This window comes from Eurosta solidaginis, chromosome 4 (genome assembly GCF_040869045.1).
Source record: "Eurosta solidaginis isolate ZX-2024a chromosome 4, ASM4086904v1, whole genome shotgun sequence".
Classification (NCBI taxonomy): Eukaryota; Metazoa; Arthropoda; class Insecta; order Diptera; family Tephritidae; genus Eurosta; species Eurosta solidaginis.
The window spans coordinates 26893363-26909817 of record NC_090322.1 but is presented as its reverse complement, the minus strand read 5'-3'; the positions used below and the strand labels follow the sequence as shown (position 1 = coordinate 26909817).

At 38.0% G+C, this 16455-nt stretch overlaps 1 protein-coding gene across 1 annotated transcript in view; it reads right to left on the bottom strand.

The window, feature by feature from the left end:
* Positions 1 to 16455, bottom strand: part of cyr (cypher) — a 28548-nt gene that overhangs the window by 4058 nt on the left and 8035 nt on the right. The window contains exons 3-4 of the mRNA XM_067780904.1: positions 10847 to 11023; positions 1070 to 1211 (exon numbers count right to left, since the gene is read on the bottom strand). Of these exons, the coding sequence (XP_067637005.1) occupies positions 1070 to 1211; positions 10847 to 11023 (319 nt within the window). The remainder of the gene's footprint in view (positions 1 to 1069; positions 1212 to 10846; positions 11024 to 16455) is intronic.

Below are 16455 nucleotides of genomic sequence, written 5' to 3'. Positions count from 1 at the left end.
GTTCCCGACTAGGTAGTCTGAAGCACAGTCGAAGGTAAGTATCTGTTGTATTTGAGCCTTGAAAAATAACACAAAATTAGGAATTTAAAGCGTTTCCTCAATAAGACAACACCTTCCATTCTTCTATTTATTTTCGAACCATCAGTAAATGTAGTTAATGAGATTTTCAGAGGAAGCGTTCCGTACTGGAAAAGTCGTGAAAGAAGATCCTCATCGGCGGATGGTAAAAATGGTCCGTTCCTACCATTGACAGCAAGTTAGCTTTATCCACAAGTTAACATTATAATCCGTTTCAGCAGTGATTGGCCTCAAGGACTCTGGCACGCAGTTCAGAACTTCTACCCGTCCTGCTGCAGTGGTCGTTGAAATTTTCAGTTCCGTTTATCACTTCTAGACGCACTTTCATTACTATCCGTTATAAATTCTCTGTTCACACTAGGCGCACAAATGTTTTTTTTTGACGTTTGTAGAGACAAGCGCGACAGAATATTTTTTCGGTCAAAACTGTGCTACAAAATAAGACTGTCTGCGCTATGTGTATGTAGATCTTAGCGCTTTAAATTTTCCAACCTCATAAAAATATTAAGTAATAAAAACTTGACTTCTAGTCGGTGATATCATAATAGGCTTAAGTAGGCATTCCAATGCTTTATTTAGTTGAAGGCAGTCACATCGGCTTTACAATGTTACAACAACAGCAAGCCGCGGACTTTTCCAGACCCTCAAGAATACTATTTAGCATTAAATTCATCGGCGGATAAATAGAAGGATCAGCACGGAGTCCTATCTGATAAGCAGTACCTACTCACGAAAAGACGAACAGTTCTAAGGGAAGCTCAAGTAATTTAAGAGTCTCTGAAGTTTGTAGCATCTTTATATGCCATTGGCCAATATTATTTAGTGAGACGTTTTTTCATGACAGATATTAACTCGGATGAAGAGTTTAGGCCTTTCGAGTGAATGCCTGTGGGCTAAGTTTTAAGAGTATATCAACGTAGGATTGTAGACGAGTACCATGTGGACCATGATTTAGGTCAAGGAAGTCACAATGAATCTCAGTTCAACTTACCACTCATATTATAGCGACGATCATAACGCAATCGATCCACCTCAATTTGTGGCGCTGTCACCGCCAAAGAGTTGAAAACTTCAATACGAGCCAAATGTTTATCAGCACTCAGCTGCAATGTGTCAGCGCTGCGGCAATTCACCTGAAAATAAATAAAACAAACAAAAAAACGGTATTTAATATGTGCACTCATTAAGTGTAATATTTTCAAATGAAATCGAAAGTTTACATAAGAAACAAATGCACAACTTGCATTAGTTAAAAATTAAAAAAAAAAACAAGTAAGGAAGGCTAAGTTCGGGTGTAACCGAACATTACATACTCAGTTGAGAGCTGTGGAGACAAAGTAAGGGAAAATCACCATATTGTAAAAAGAACATAGGGTAACCCTGAAATGTGTTTGTATGACATGTGTATCAAATGGAAGGTATTAAAGAGTATTTTAAGAGGAAGTGGACCATAGTTCTATAGATGGACGCCATTTAGGGATATCGCCATAAAGGTGGACCAGGCCTGACTCTAGAATTTGTTTGTACTATATGGGTGTCAAATGAAATGTGTTAATGATAATTTTAAAAGGGAGTGGGCCTAAGTTCTATAGGCCTTTTCGAGATATCGCCATAAAGGTGGACCAGGGGTGACTCTAGAATTTATTTTGTACGATATGGGTATCAAATGAAAGGTATTAATGAGTATTTTAAAAGGGCGTGGGCCTAAGTTCTATAGATGGACGCCGTTTCGAGATATCGCCATAAAGGTGGACCAGGGGTGACTCTAGAATTTATTTTGTACGATATGGGTATCAAATGAAAGGTATTAATGAGTATTTTAAAAGGGCGTGGGCCTAAGTTCTATAGATGAAAGCCGTTTCGAGATATCGCCATAAAGATGGATCAGGGGTGACTCTAGAATTTGTTTGTACGATATGACTATCAAATGAAAGGTGTTAATGAGTATTTTAAGAGGGCGTGGGCCTTAGTTCTATATGTGGACGCCTTTTCGAGATATCGCCATAAAGGTGGACCAGGGGTGACTCTAGAATTTGTTTGTACTATATGGGTATCAAATGAAAGGTGTTAATGAGTATTTTGAAAGGGAGTGGGCCTTAGTTCTATAGGTGGACGCCTTTTCGGAATATCGTTATAAAAGTGGACCAGGGGGACTTTAGAATGCGTTTGTACTATGGGTATCAAACGAAAGGTGTTAATAAGTGTTTTAAAACGGAGTGGGCGTTAGTTCTATAGGTGGACGCCTTTTCGGAATATCATTAAAAAAGTGGACCAGGGTTGACTCTAGAATGCGTTTGTACAATATGGGTATCAAACGAAAGGTGTTAATAAGCGTTTTAAAAGGGAGTGGGCCTTAGTTCTATAGGTGGACGCCTTTTCTGAATATCGTTATAAAAGTGGACCAGGGTTGACTTTAGAATGCGTTTGTACAATATGGGTATCAAACGAAAGGTGTTAATAAGTGTTTTAAAACGGAGTGGGCCTTAGTTCTATAGGTGGACGCCTGTTCGGAATATCGTTATAAAAGTGGACCAGGGTTGACTCTAGAATGCGTTTGTACAATATGGGTATCAAACGAAAGGTGTTAATAAGTGTTTTAAAAGGGAGTGGGCCTTAGTTCTATAGGTGGACGCCTTTTCGGAATATCGTTATAAAAGTGGACCAGGGGTGACTCTAGAATGCGTTTGTACAATATGGGTATCAAACGAAAGGTGTTAATAAGTGTTTTAAAACAGAGTGGGCCTTAGTTCTATAGGTGGACGCCTTTTCGGAATATCGTTATAAAAGTGGACCAGGGTTGACTCTAGAATGCGTTTGTACAATATGGGTATCAAACGAAAGGTGTTAATAAATGTTTTAAAACGGAGTGGGCCTTAGTTCTATAGGTGGACGCCTTTTAGGAATATCGTTATAAAAGTGGACCAGGGTTGACTCTAGAATGCGTTTGTACAATATGGGTATCAAACGAAAGGTGTTAATAAGTGTTTTAAAACGGAGTGGGCCTTAGTTCTATAGGTGGACGCCTTTTCGGAATATCGTTATAAAAGTGGACCAGGGTTGACTCTAGAATGCGTTTGTACAATATGAGTATCAAACGAAAAGTGTTAATGAGTATTTTAAAAGGGCGTGGGCCTTAGTTCTATAGGTGGACGCCTTTTCGAGATATCGCCATAAAGGTGGACCAGGGGTGACTAGAATTTGTTTGTACGATATGGGTATCAAATGAAAGGTGTTAATGAGTATTTTAAAAGGGCGTGCGCCTTAGTTCTATAGGTGGACGCCTTTTCGAAATATCGCCATAAAGGCGGACCAGGAGTGACTCTAGAATTTGTTTGTACGATATGGGTATCAAATGAAAGGTGTCAATGAGTATTTTAAAAAGGATAGGGCCTTAGTTCTATATGTGGATGCCTTTTCGAGATATCGCCATAAATGTGGACCAGGGGTGACTCTAGAATTTGTTTGTACGATATGGGTATCAAATGAAAGGTGTTAATGAGTATTTTAAAAGGGCGTGGGCCTTAGTTCTTAAGGTGGACGCCTTTTCGAAATATCGCCATAAAGGTGGACCAGGGGCGACTCTAGAATTTGTTTGTACGATATGGGTATCAAATGAAAGGTGTTAATGAGTATTTTAAAAAGGAGTGGGCCTTAGTTCTATATGTGGACGCCTTTTCGAGATATCGCCATAAACGTGGACCAGGGGTGACTCTAGAATGTGTTTGTACGATATGGGTATCAAACTAAAGGTATTAATGAGGGTTTTAAAAGGGAGTGGTCCTTAGTTGTATATGTGAAGGCGTTTTCGAGATATCGACCAAAATGTGGACCAGGGTGATCCAGAACATCATCTGTCGGGTACCGCTAATTTATTTATATATGTAATACCACGAACAGTATTCCTTCCAAGATTCCAAGGGCTTTTGATTTCGCCCTGCAAAACTTTTTCATTTTCTTCTACTTAATATGGTAGGTGTCACACCCATTTTACCAAGTTTTTTTCCAAAGTTATATTTTGCGTCAATAGACCAATACAATTACCATGTTTTATCCCTTTTTTCGTATTTGGTATATAATTATGGCATTTTTTTCATTTTTCGTAATTTTCGATATCGAAAAAGTGGGCGTGGTCATGGTCGGATTTCGGTCATTTTTTACACCAATACAAAGTGAGTTCAGATAAGTACGTCAACTGAGTTTAGTAAAGATATATCGATTTTTGCTCAAGTTATCGTGTTAACGGCCGAGCGGAAGGACAGACGGTCGACTTTGTATAAAAACTGGGCGTGGCTTCAACCGATTTCGCCCTTTTTCACAGAAAACAGTTATCGTCCTAGAATCTAAGCCTCTACCAAATTTCACAAGGATTGGTAAATTTTTGTTCGACTTATGGCATTAAAAGCATCCTAGACAAATTAAATGAAAAAGGGCGGAGCTACGCCCATTTTGAAATTTTCTTTTATTTTTGTATTTTGTTGCACCATATCATTACTGGAGTTGAATGTTGACTTAATTTACTTATATACTGTAAAGATATTAACTTTTCTTTTAAAATTTGAATTAAAAAAAAAAAAAATTTAAAAAGTGGGCGTGGTCGTTTTCCGATTTTGCTAATTTTTATTAAGCAGGCATATAGTAATAAGTGTAACGTTCCTGCCAAATTTCATCATGATATCTTCAACGACTGCCAAATTACAGCTTGCAAAACTTCTAAATTACCTTCTTTTAAAAGTGAGCGGTGCCACGCCCATTGTCCAAAATTTTACTAGTTTTCTATTCTGCGTCATAAGTTCAAATTACCTACCAAGTTTCATCGCTTTATCCGTATTTGGTAAGGAATTATCGCACTTTTTCGATTTTTCGAAATTTTCGATATCGAAAAAGTGGGCGTGGTTATTGTCCGATATCGTTCATTTTAAATAGCGATCTGAGATGAGTGCCCAGGAACCTACATACCAAATTTCATCAAGATACCTCAAAATTTACTCAAGTTATCGTGTTAACGGACAGACGGACGGACGGACATGGCTCAATCGAATTTTTTTTCGATACTGATGATTTTGATATATGGAAGTCTATATATATCTCGATTCCTTTATACCTGTACAACCAACCGTTATCCAATCAAAGTTAATATACTCTGTGAGCTCTGCTCAACTGAGTATAAAAATACTGAACAAAAACAAAAAGGTTACATTTGCAACATTGTAATTGGCCTCGAAACTTTTTACTGAACATCAGACCATATCAAAAATTTTAATTTCTTCAAACATCCATGAAATTTCAAACTTGTAGGTGTTCAAAAGAGGAAGAAATGGCGAAAACCCCTTTTTTTCTGAATAATCGTTTGTATGTGATATATGTATGTACATTAGGCTGGGCCGATTTGTATGGACGAAAGTTAACCGATATCGCGCCATCGATTTTTCGATAGGATTTGGGCTCATGAAAAAAGGTTCCACTACGTATACGCAAAAAAAAATATTTTCGAGCCTGCGAAATAAAATTTTTTTGACTAGAGGACATTTTTGGGTCGGACGGGTATACATGAAAATTTTACAATCAAATGAAAATTTTTTAGTAGGTCGTGAAAAAAACCTTAAAAATCAAAGTCGAAAATAAGTCAAAAAATTAAATTTCGCAAGCTCGAAAATTATTTTTTCGGGTATGCGTAGTGTAACTTTTTTTCCTGAGTTCAAATCCTATCGAAAAATCGATGGCGCGATATCGGTTAATAAATCGGCCCACCCTAATGTACATAGTGGCAGATTTGATCAGTTTCGATACGTCCCTATGCCACTAGTAAATAAATGCTGCTGTACGACAACGGCAATGTAAGTAGATGGGACAGCACTGGAGAGGACGCACACATGAACACAGTAACAAATCTAATACCATAGTAGTGTTGTTAATAAGGGGCATTTTATATACATTTGAGTGTATTTATTCGATATATCAGTGATTTGAAGTATTGTAGAAGCCGCAAAATAATCGAGAGCAAATGGGAAACACTCCCAACGTTGTACACTGAAAGAAATGGTGCTAGTAAAATCAACAAATCGGTTCTGTTGTTCTTGACTTAACGGAGATTCGGTGAAATTGATCGAATTATGGTTAATTCGACCGAGTTCTTTGTCAAGCGAACAAATTAGTTTAGTCATTTCAACAGAAGAGAAATTGTCCCTCTTAAGTTAACAAAATCCTGTAAAATTGACAGATTCCTAGTCAATCTAACTGATTTGTTTGTTAACACAACTGAACTCACTGGTCATTTCAACAGCGATCCACAGTCAATACATGAGCAAATTTCAAAGAGAAGTTTACGCTCACTGCGCTCTCTACTTTGTACTTATGTATGCTGTGTACTATATATATGCACATATTTACGTCGTATATGGCGGCCGCCGTGGTGTGATGGTAGCGTGCTCCGCTTACCACACCGAAGACCCTGGGTTCACACCCCGGGCAAAGCAACATAAAAATTTTAGAAATAAGGTTTTTCAATTAGAAAAAAATTTTCCTAAGCGGGGTCGCCCTTCGGCACTGTTCGGAAAGCACTCCGAGTGTATTTATGCCATGAAAAGATCTCAGTGAAAACTCATCTGCCTTGCAAATGCCGCAACATAGATACTTTCTACAAAGTTGTCGCAACAACTTTTTTTGTTCATTTGACTACTAAAACGGTCAATTACGAATCAACGATTTGTGCGAAGTTGATTCAATATCTTGTTGCGATGGATAAAAATTGAGAGAAATTTCGGTTGAATTTATCCATATTTCGGTTGATTTTACCAGTCTTTTTCTTTCAGTGTAAGGTTTGAGAGCGTTGGCGTGTACTTAAGAAGATTTAATGATAAGCTGCACCAGATTCATGCAGTCATTAATATAGTCTAGAAAGAGAAAAGACACATGCAAACAAAGGCCATGCTATGCAAATGAAAAAAAAGCTCCGCCATAGAACGTATTCTTGACTATCGTCTAAGAAGCATAGGGAAATCTGGTCCTTTAAGTCTTTTATCAGATAGCACGCAGTCATGCACGAAGACAACAAAACTTGAGGTGGCCCTTGCAACAATCAAGAGAATTTCTTAGACCAATTAATGAACTTTAGCGGGCTATAACCAGCTATCGACATCATTTAGCTTAATGAAGTCCAGCGACGATTCTGGCAAGGCTGTGGTTTGTGACCGGATGGTCCGGCGGAAAAATTATTCTTGTCGAGAACGAAAGTGGGCCTTAAAACACAGGAAGGAAGAATAACGCATTGCATTTGGATGAATCATGGATGGTAAAAGTCTTAGTTACATTTGGTACTTCTGATAGGCGTAGAAATTGCTGGATCGCTTTGACGGATGCGGTTAATGGGATCTCAATAGTTAATCACCGGGCGCAATAATCTCCGTGGGTATTTTAGGCAGAGCTTCTCTTCTTATTTAAGCCTGTGGTCCTTTTAATATTTCATACAAATTGACGGGACGGGACCTACAAGTTTATGCCGACTCCGAACACCATCTGCGAGGCAGATGAGTTTTTACTGCGAAGCTTTTCATGGCAGAAATACACTCGGAGTGCTTGTCACATCACTACCGAGGGGCGACCCTGCTTACAAAAATTGTCTTCTAATTAAAAAACTTGTTTCTAAAATTTTAGTTTTGCTTTGATCGGGGCGTGAGCCCAGGGTCTTCGGCTGGAAAGAAAAATCTAAGGTGATAGCAAAAACCATTTTCCTGGTTTTCCTTATTTTACTATGGTCTAATTTGTTTACATGATTATATGCAGAGAATGCACCACTTAATTACTCATATTTACAGTTCATATGTGCGAACAACAGTTATAAAATCAACACCATGAGTGCTACTTTCCGGCACCCGCTGAACGATTACATTGCGTTTAAAGCTTCAACAAGCTCATGATCTAATGTGCAAAGTATCTACTACTAGCGGCTATTGTTCAACACTGTGCTGCAAACTCTTTGTGCAATGCGCATGCGTGCCCAGCACCAACACTAAAGCTGGAGCTAATTGATTTTGGCACGCAAGAATTTTAGGTAATGTTACAAAATAGATGTACCCTAGGGATGTAGATACCGAAAAACTGGAGATTCGATAGTTCCGTATTTAGCAGTTGAAACCTCCGAAAGCTTGACATCAGATATTGGTTCAGATTTTTTGGCGACACTAGAAATCCCGTCACCTTCGGAGCTGCATTACATGATATTCATTCTCTACATATAAGAAAAGGCTTAAGAAAGCTCATCAAATACGAAATATCGGAATCGTCAACTAGACCAAAGCTAACTTAAACACTCTATTTGTGCATGCACGCTCGCCTATGTAAATATCATAACGCTCTACTGATTTGTAAAATGTAAAAAAATGTAACGCTTTGTTACCCGCACATACTTAGTCAAATATGCCTCTCTCTCCCCACGCATATGTCAAAAGCTACACTAAATACAAAATCCATTCAACTCGTGAAAAAATTGAAATGGTTTATAAAAGCCAGACGAAAACTATGGCTGTTGCTGTTGGTGTCTTTTGTTTTCAAACACGTTTTTGTAGGGATCGTTGTTTAAAGTATTTACAATTTAATTACAAAATATTTACACAAAAATGCGCGTCCAAGCAAATATTACGTCTATAGATTGTTTTCTGTCGAGTGCGTGTAAATAATTACGAAAGTAATATCTAAACTTTTTTTTAGATTTTGGTCATTCACTGATATTAACAACACGAACCACGAAAGTTGAAGAGTTGCCAATAATATTATGGCGGGATGATAGGTACCAGTTTGAAGTTCAATTCACATAGATATGTACGAATAAGAAAAGAGGATCTGCAAGAAATTATTTAAAGGATCAGTACTTAAATCGACCGTTAGGTCAATACAAATTCATAGAGCCAAAAGAGTTCGCCTTAGACACTTTTATTAATAGATGTTAAGGAGACTTCCTATAGTGATCTAACGCCACGCCAAAGGCATAAACTAGATACATTGGTGACCATGTTAAGCTCAATAGTCTCAATAAAAGCAGATTTTTCGCGGAAGAGTGATGTAGGCGCACCAAAACTGCACGTGGTGTGGACGGATGGGTTTGGGGGATTAGAATATACCGGCGGCAGGTACCCTTGTCGTAAGAGGGGCCTAAAATACCCTAACTATTCAAGGGGTGTGTAGCGTAACCTTTCAAGGGATTGCCAGCATAATTTATAGCTTATCCAACTTAATTTTCAATCTCACCTACCCGTGGTAAATCGTGTTTCTTTAGCAGCCGCAGTTCTGGAGACCTAAGTTCTTCATGGAAATAGAGGTGGGGGCGGGATTGCCTAGAGGTTCAATGTGGTAATAATAAATTGTTCCCGATGTGGTCGGGCTTACACCTAAATGGTGCTTGTTACCGGAACGTTCCGGATCTATATCCGACGAAGGACCAGCAACATCGATATCACTCCGCAACCTTAGTGGTGTGTCTTTATCACTACAATAACAACAGGACGGACGTTGGTAAGGGTAACATTCTTGCTTTTGGCCTAAGTAGTAAATTCCGTACTCCGTAAGCAAAGCTTAAATTTCTTAGTTCAAAGAAATAAAGTGAACTTGTTTCTTTCTAGTACAAAATAGTTTACTAATGTCTGGGCAAATATTGGAGAGAAGCAGGAATGATTTAGTATCAGAGGGGCTTTAATGCTGCCATTCAGTCGAGTAAGGAGGCAAACACCTAACTAGCCGGCTCCCAGGTGGATTAAAAACATGACCAAAATTGTGCAAGCGGAGGTCGTATTTATTATCATGTTGGCGTTATTTGAGAATAAATGCCATTGTGGATAAGACAAGTGTGATATCTAATCCGTCAACTGCCTGACAGGATGTTCAAGATGGCTAGGTTTTAATGTTTTGACTTACTTACTTAGATACTTATTTGGCGCTTAACCGTTTAAACGGTTATGGCCGTCCAACAAGGCGCGCCAGTCGCTTCTTTTCTCTGCCAACCGGCGCCAATCACACACCAAGGGAGTTTAAATCGTTCCCCACCTGGTCCTTCTAGCGGAGTGGGGGCCGCCCTCTACCTCTGCTTCCATAGGCGGGTTCCGATAGAAACACTTTCTTGGCAGGAGCGTCACCTTTCATTCGCATAACATGGCCTAGCCAGCGCAGCCGCTGCGTTTTAATTCGCTGGACTATGTTGATGTCTGCGTAGAGCTCGTACAGCTCATCGTTAAATCTTCTTCGGTAGACAGGATGTTCAATATGGCATCGCATACGGCCGGCTATCTTCAGCGAGTGATAAAGAGATACAGAATGAGACCCCGATAGTTAATTAAAAATCAGGTGATCGGTTCTATTTGTAATTTTGACGTCTCTGCAGAAGTTATCACACTTGTCTTATGCACAATGACAAATTCATTTACTTGATTTTTTTTTTTCAATTTTGGAAAAATTAAGTACAATGCCAAGTCAAGCCAAGCCAAGTCAAGCCTATATAAGAGCAAGCCTATATGAAAGCTTTACCCTCATACAAGTTTTGTGTGCATGAGACAGTTTTGAAAGAAAACTGACGCAGTGCGTTTTTATTAGGCTGGGGTGTAAAAGACTGACGCGCATGTCATGTGAACGAAAGTCATTGAGGTCAGCCACGGAATAGCCTATCAAAACTTCCATTTCTGGTCATTCAGCTTACTCAAGAGTATACTTGCTTCATTACGTGCCGTATTTGTGTTCATGTAAATCTATACAATTTCTTTTGGGATATTTATAATTCTGTACTTACATTCGGGCATTTGCCTTTACAAAGTTGAACGCCACAGCTCACATGCAAACGTTCACGATCGGGAAATTTAAAGGCTGGAAAAGTGGCCGTAAATGTTTTTTCCATCAAATCGTCTGGTTGTTGTTTGGACCAACCTTCGTCGACGGGTTTGAAGTGTTTATTCAATGGAGGCATAACCTAAAAATAAAAAATAAATAAAATGTATTACCAAAAACTATGGAAGATCACTACAGTTATTAATTTATGTACATACATACATAAGTAACAATTTAATTTAGACCGTTAGTTCATAATGTCTTATAAGGATCATTAATTTGGCTCGACTACAGTTGTATTGTTTCTTGCCAATTATGAAATGGTTACCAAGTTGTAGATTAAACCAAAAAACGGTAGTTAATTTATTATAGGCGTTTTTTTTTTTGTTTTTTGTTTTTCTTCCACATTTTAACGCTTTGCAGCGCTATTTTCATCACTTTTAGTTGTTATTCGTTTTTTAATTTATTTCACTACTAGTTGCATTATATGAAGCGTATCATCAACATCAACACCATACAAAATGTGTTAATAAGTTTAATGAACTCATATAGCAGCTTTCATACATACTTGTCTAACGTCTGTTATGCATACATACTCACATATCATAGTTGGGCTTTTACCACTCATTTCGTTTTCATCCCTCTCTTCCCCGTCGACCATTCAATCATCTAAAAAAAATTTAAGGCGCGATAACCTCCGAAGAGATCTTAGGCCGAGATTAAAAGAAGACGAGAGTTGCACATGAACGACGAAGCAGAAAAAAGCGTGGAACCGAGCAAAAGGCTGCAAAGTGTCGAACTTTCGAAGATCATGTGTAGGTCTTACAACCTTAGATTAAGAAAAGTTACTCTTATCTTTGAAAAGAGGGGACTGTAGGCTCGTGATGGGTATTTTCACTGAACACTGGCATCACAGGCATTTAAATTATGCCTGGTCTGTGATAGCAGATGCAGGAGGTGCGGTTTGGAGGAAAAAGCGATCAAGCACGTTATGTGGTTATGCCTAGTGATAGAAAGATACGAGTACTAATTGAGTAGTATCGATACTTTTCCAAAAAATACTCGAGCATTCCGTACTCGCTGCTTTTTTCCAAGTACTGAAATAAAGTATCGATACTTTACCTCGATACTTTTCCCACATACTTGACCAAGTGCCTTTGGTCTATATTTTAATGATCAAAAAACTTCAGTCCATTAACAGCATAACTTGAGCATAAACTGAGATCGTCGACGAAGCGATTTGATCGCTCTGCACTTAGCTTAAACCGACTTTATGATAAACTTGGAATGGGAGACGATTTCTACATGTGGGGGTAACAAAAAATTACGTGTTTATTGTCTAGAATCACTAATTCCAACAAAATTATGAAAATTTCAATACATTTTAACTTGTCATTCAATAGATATTTTTCATTATACTGCGAAATTTTGGTGGATGGAGTTATTAGGTTTTACAGCATCGTCGACGAAAATGGTCAAAAGTATTGTAAGCTGCAATTTGGCGGAAATGTGGTCCTTGAAATTATGTATATAGATTCGATCAAAAGCAAATAAGGATCTAAACTAAAAAAAGGCTAACAGTTTTAATCTTAATAAAATACTACCAGTAAAGATATGGTAGAGCAAAGTAAAAAAGTTTAAAAAAAAAAGGAAACTCGTCCTGATACCCCTTTATTTAGGTAATCTCTCCACACACAAACGTTTAATGTCATAAAAAATAATTTACTTGATTTAATTTACGTCGTTCTATTTTTTGTTTTCCTTACAAATTGAGGGGACGAGACCTACATATTTTATGCCTATTCCGAACGGCATCTACAGGACAGATGCATTTTTACTGGGTTGCTTTTCATGGGAGAAATACACTCGGAGTGATGTATATTGGAACGATTTTCCGTGCTTGCAAAACCACTGTCGTGTGGCGACCCCGTTTATTTTTTGTTAGAAAAAATTTTTTTTAGTTTTACTAATTGTTTGGGAAAAAATTTAAACAACTCAACATTAGGACGGGCAAGGTGAAAGCTGTTTCGATTATATCTTGTAAATCTTTTCAAGGCCTCTTCTTGTGGGAGTGGGATTTGAAAAAAGATTCTTCGCTTTTGGTAAACGCTCCGAAGTACTCACTTGGATCGAGTTCACTCGATACCTTTTATCGAGTGTGGGTACTAGCATCGATACTTTGATCCGAGTATTTTATATGAGTACCGGTATCGATGCTTTTTCTAAAAGTTCTATCACTAGTCGTGCCCTGCGCTCACCAGGCTAAGACTACAGCTATTAGTAGTGACACAGCTACCACATCTAGAAGCAGCAAGTAGCATAAATCCTAGAAAGCTTTTTTTGCCAAGAGAATTGAGCTATTTTATAAATAGGTTCTGGTTTTGATAGGGTTTTCCAGTTTGGTCGTTGAGCAAACTTCTGGCAACAGTATATACTCATAGACCCAGTCCAACCTAATAATAATACTTATAATAAATAAAATAATTAAAGAAAAAAATTTTAAGTTAAACGGTTTTATTAAAAACAATACTTGCATGAAGAAATAATAGTACTAAAAGCTAGAAAATAATTGGGTAGGTCCAAGGTACTATTCATCACACTCCTCATCAATCTATGGCGTTGATCAGACAACTTAATAAAAGCGTTGGGCGAGTGAAATCTTTAAAAACCTTATTAAGGTTTAGTTGGTCTCACTTATGACTATCAATAGAAATTTGATGCGTCCAGCGCTTTAATTGTCTGATCAACGCCATAGATTGATGCGGAGTGTTTGTTTTCAATAAAACCGTTTAACTTAAAAATTTGTTTTTAATTTTTTTTTTCAAGTTTTTAGTCTTTGTGCCTATTATTTCTCATTCTATTTAGTTCATTTAGTGACTCATTATTACAAGGACTTTTTCCTGACAATTTGTTACAATTTAAGTCCTCAATAAATAATCCTTCCAAAGACTTTACTCGACTCTGCGCCACGTATTCTTCTCCTTCCTCGAACTACAAAATATTTTTATGTCACTTCTACCGGACTGTATGTAATATTTGTTCCAAGTATAAGCCAAATCGTACAACAAATACGATTTTTGTGAATATCTCGACCCTTGCGCGACCTAGCGACGATTTTTTTCTTAGGTCGCTTTCTATTCTTGTATGTATTATGTGTTCCAAATACCAAAAATACGATTTTTTGAAATATTTGGATCCATCCGCCATCTATCGGAGTTTTTTCTTATTATTGCATTGTCATCGGGTTCTGAAATATATTCCAAGTTTCAACTTGTAGCTTATCGGGAAGTTACTTAAATTTCAATTACAAAATTAGTGCCGCCCAACCAGCTTGTCAAGTCAACCTAAATAAAACCGTTTAAAAAATAAATAATTCACTGAACTCCATACGAACTTCCGTCCATTCAATTGTTCTATTGTTTCATTATATCTTGAAAGTCATATCTTATATATCTTTTGTCATAGTGCGGATGGAGTTTCATCTTTGCGTGAAATGGTAGTTTTTTCCCCCGTCATCTTGTAACTTCCATTTCCGTCAACGTAACTCAATCCGTTTGAATTTACTTGCATCTATCTGGTGGCGCTCTTTTGTTTTATTATTGTGAAGCTTGAAATTTTTCACACATCAATTACGCTTGATAAATCTTACAAATACAAACGGAAAATTATAATATACGCTTTGCTATTTTTTCTTAAAAATGTTTATAGTTTTGTTTTAACGAGTCTTTAGTTATGTATTGCGGAAAAAGCATTGAACTTGACACATGTGTACTGGTATTTACCGTAAACTCACTCACTGGCTTCGTAAATACTGTATATCCCAGCAATGGGTTCGTTAACATTCGTTCACACTTTTATGAGCATTTACAGTGCATTGTTGTGACTGCTTGACGGTATGATATTCGATAGTTCGTTGACGTAAATTCCTATTCTATTACCTAGAAATTACATCATACGCTTGGTCGCTTAAACATCAAGTCTTCCGTCACTCGAATCCAACAAAGCGTGACGGAAGATTCTTCGCATTGATTGTTTTAATTACCAATAATATCAGCTGGCAGTATTAACTTATTTCTGTGATCTTCTCTACACTGGTTGGCTTCTCTTTTGATAGTATAACTGCCTGTGAACTAATCTGCTGTATTTGTGATCTTCAGCTTTGAAAAAAATGTATTAGCCTTGGAAAGAAGCTCGTAGCCGTCATCATAAAACCCGTAGATCTTTCGAAAAACTATAGCAAACTGATATTGTTAACATGAGACTGATACCTAGGTTTGGTTAGATTGGGTGGCAGCGCGCTCATACACTATTCAGATACTGACACTGTTGTTTTTGCTCTTTTAACGATATTGTGTTGATAGACCTATAAAAGCGTGCAATTACTGGCATATGCTGATGACATTGATATCATTGGCCTGAACACCCGCGCCATAAGTTCTGCTTACTCCCAAACGGTTAAGAAAGTGTTTTAATTAGAACCCGCCTATGGAAGCAGAGAAAGAGGGCGGCTCCAACTCCGCTGGAAGGACCAGGTGGAAAACGATTTAAACGCCCTTGGTGTGACCAATTTGCGCCAGTTGGCAGAGCGAAGAAGCGACTGGCGCGCCCTGTTCGACGGCTATAGCCGATTAAACGGTTAAGCGCCAATTAAGTAAGTAAGCTGATAGACCTTTGCCGCATATAGATCCGGTTCGTTCCGGCAACTATTCAGCAAACACAGTCTCTAACATTTGAGAATTATTATGAGACAGGTTGGATGTATTATGAGACACGTTAGAGATGTAATCTCGACTCGAGAAAATGGTTAGAAAACTACACAAGTAATCGAGTCGAATATGGTTCGAGAAATATCGAAAATTCAATTCACATTAGGATCGCATTAAAGACATACATATATAGGAAAGTACATTATATTTAGATTGGATAACTATAATTTTTATCGACTTGATAATTAGATCCCAATTTTTTTAAGAACGATATGTTTCACCAGTATGCCCTCTAACATTAAAGATTCGAGAAGGGGGGCAGTTGTCCAATCTTCCTCTAATATCATCAAACTTCAGTGTTTGTTGGGTAGTACCCAACACTTCCCAAAGCAAGCAATTTCAGAAATTACTTATAATAGCAAATGTTGTTGCCATTAGCCCGACCATCCCGGCAACGATGTGATTTGATCACGTTGAACCTTCTAGATCTCGTAGGGCATCTTCAGGTTAAAAACACCAACTACTTATTTGGCTAGGGGATTATAGTAGTTCTGAGGTAGTGCACAACTAGTAGGTTAGGCGCAGGGTCCCTTACTCCGCTGTTACAGTTCTACCACCCTGCATATCCCATTCATGTTGGAAAGCTGACATTTGAACTGTTTTGGCCATCTACCCAGTATCGCCAGTATCTTCTTCGTTGCTTTTACTGGCGCCAACTGGCAATACTAGGGAATTTAAATCCGTCCTTTCCCCGAAGTGATCGGGCGATCTTAAGGCCAAAATGAAGGTGGACGGTTGGCGCAAGGGTGCTCAAATAGCGGACGAGGCGATACATGTGTGCACAGATGGTTCCAAAGTAGTATAAGGA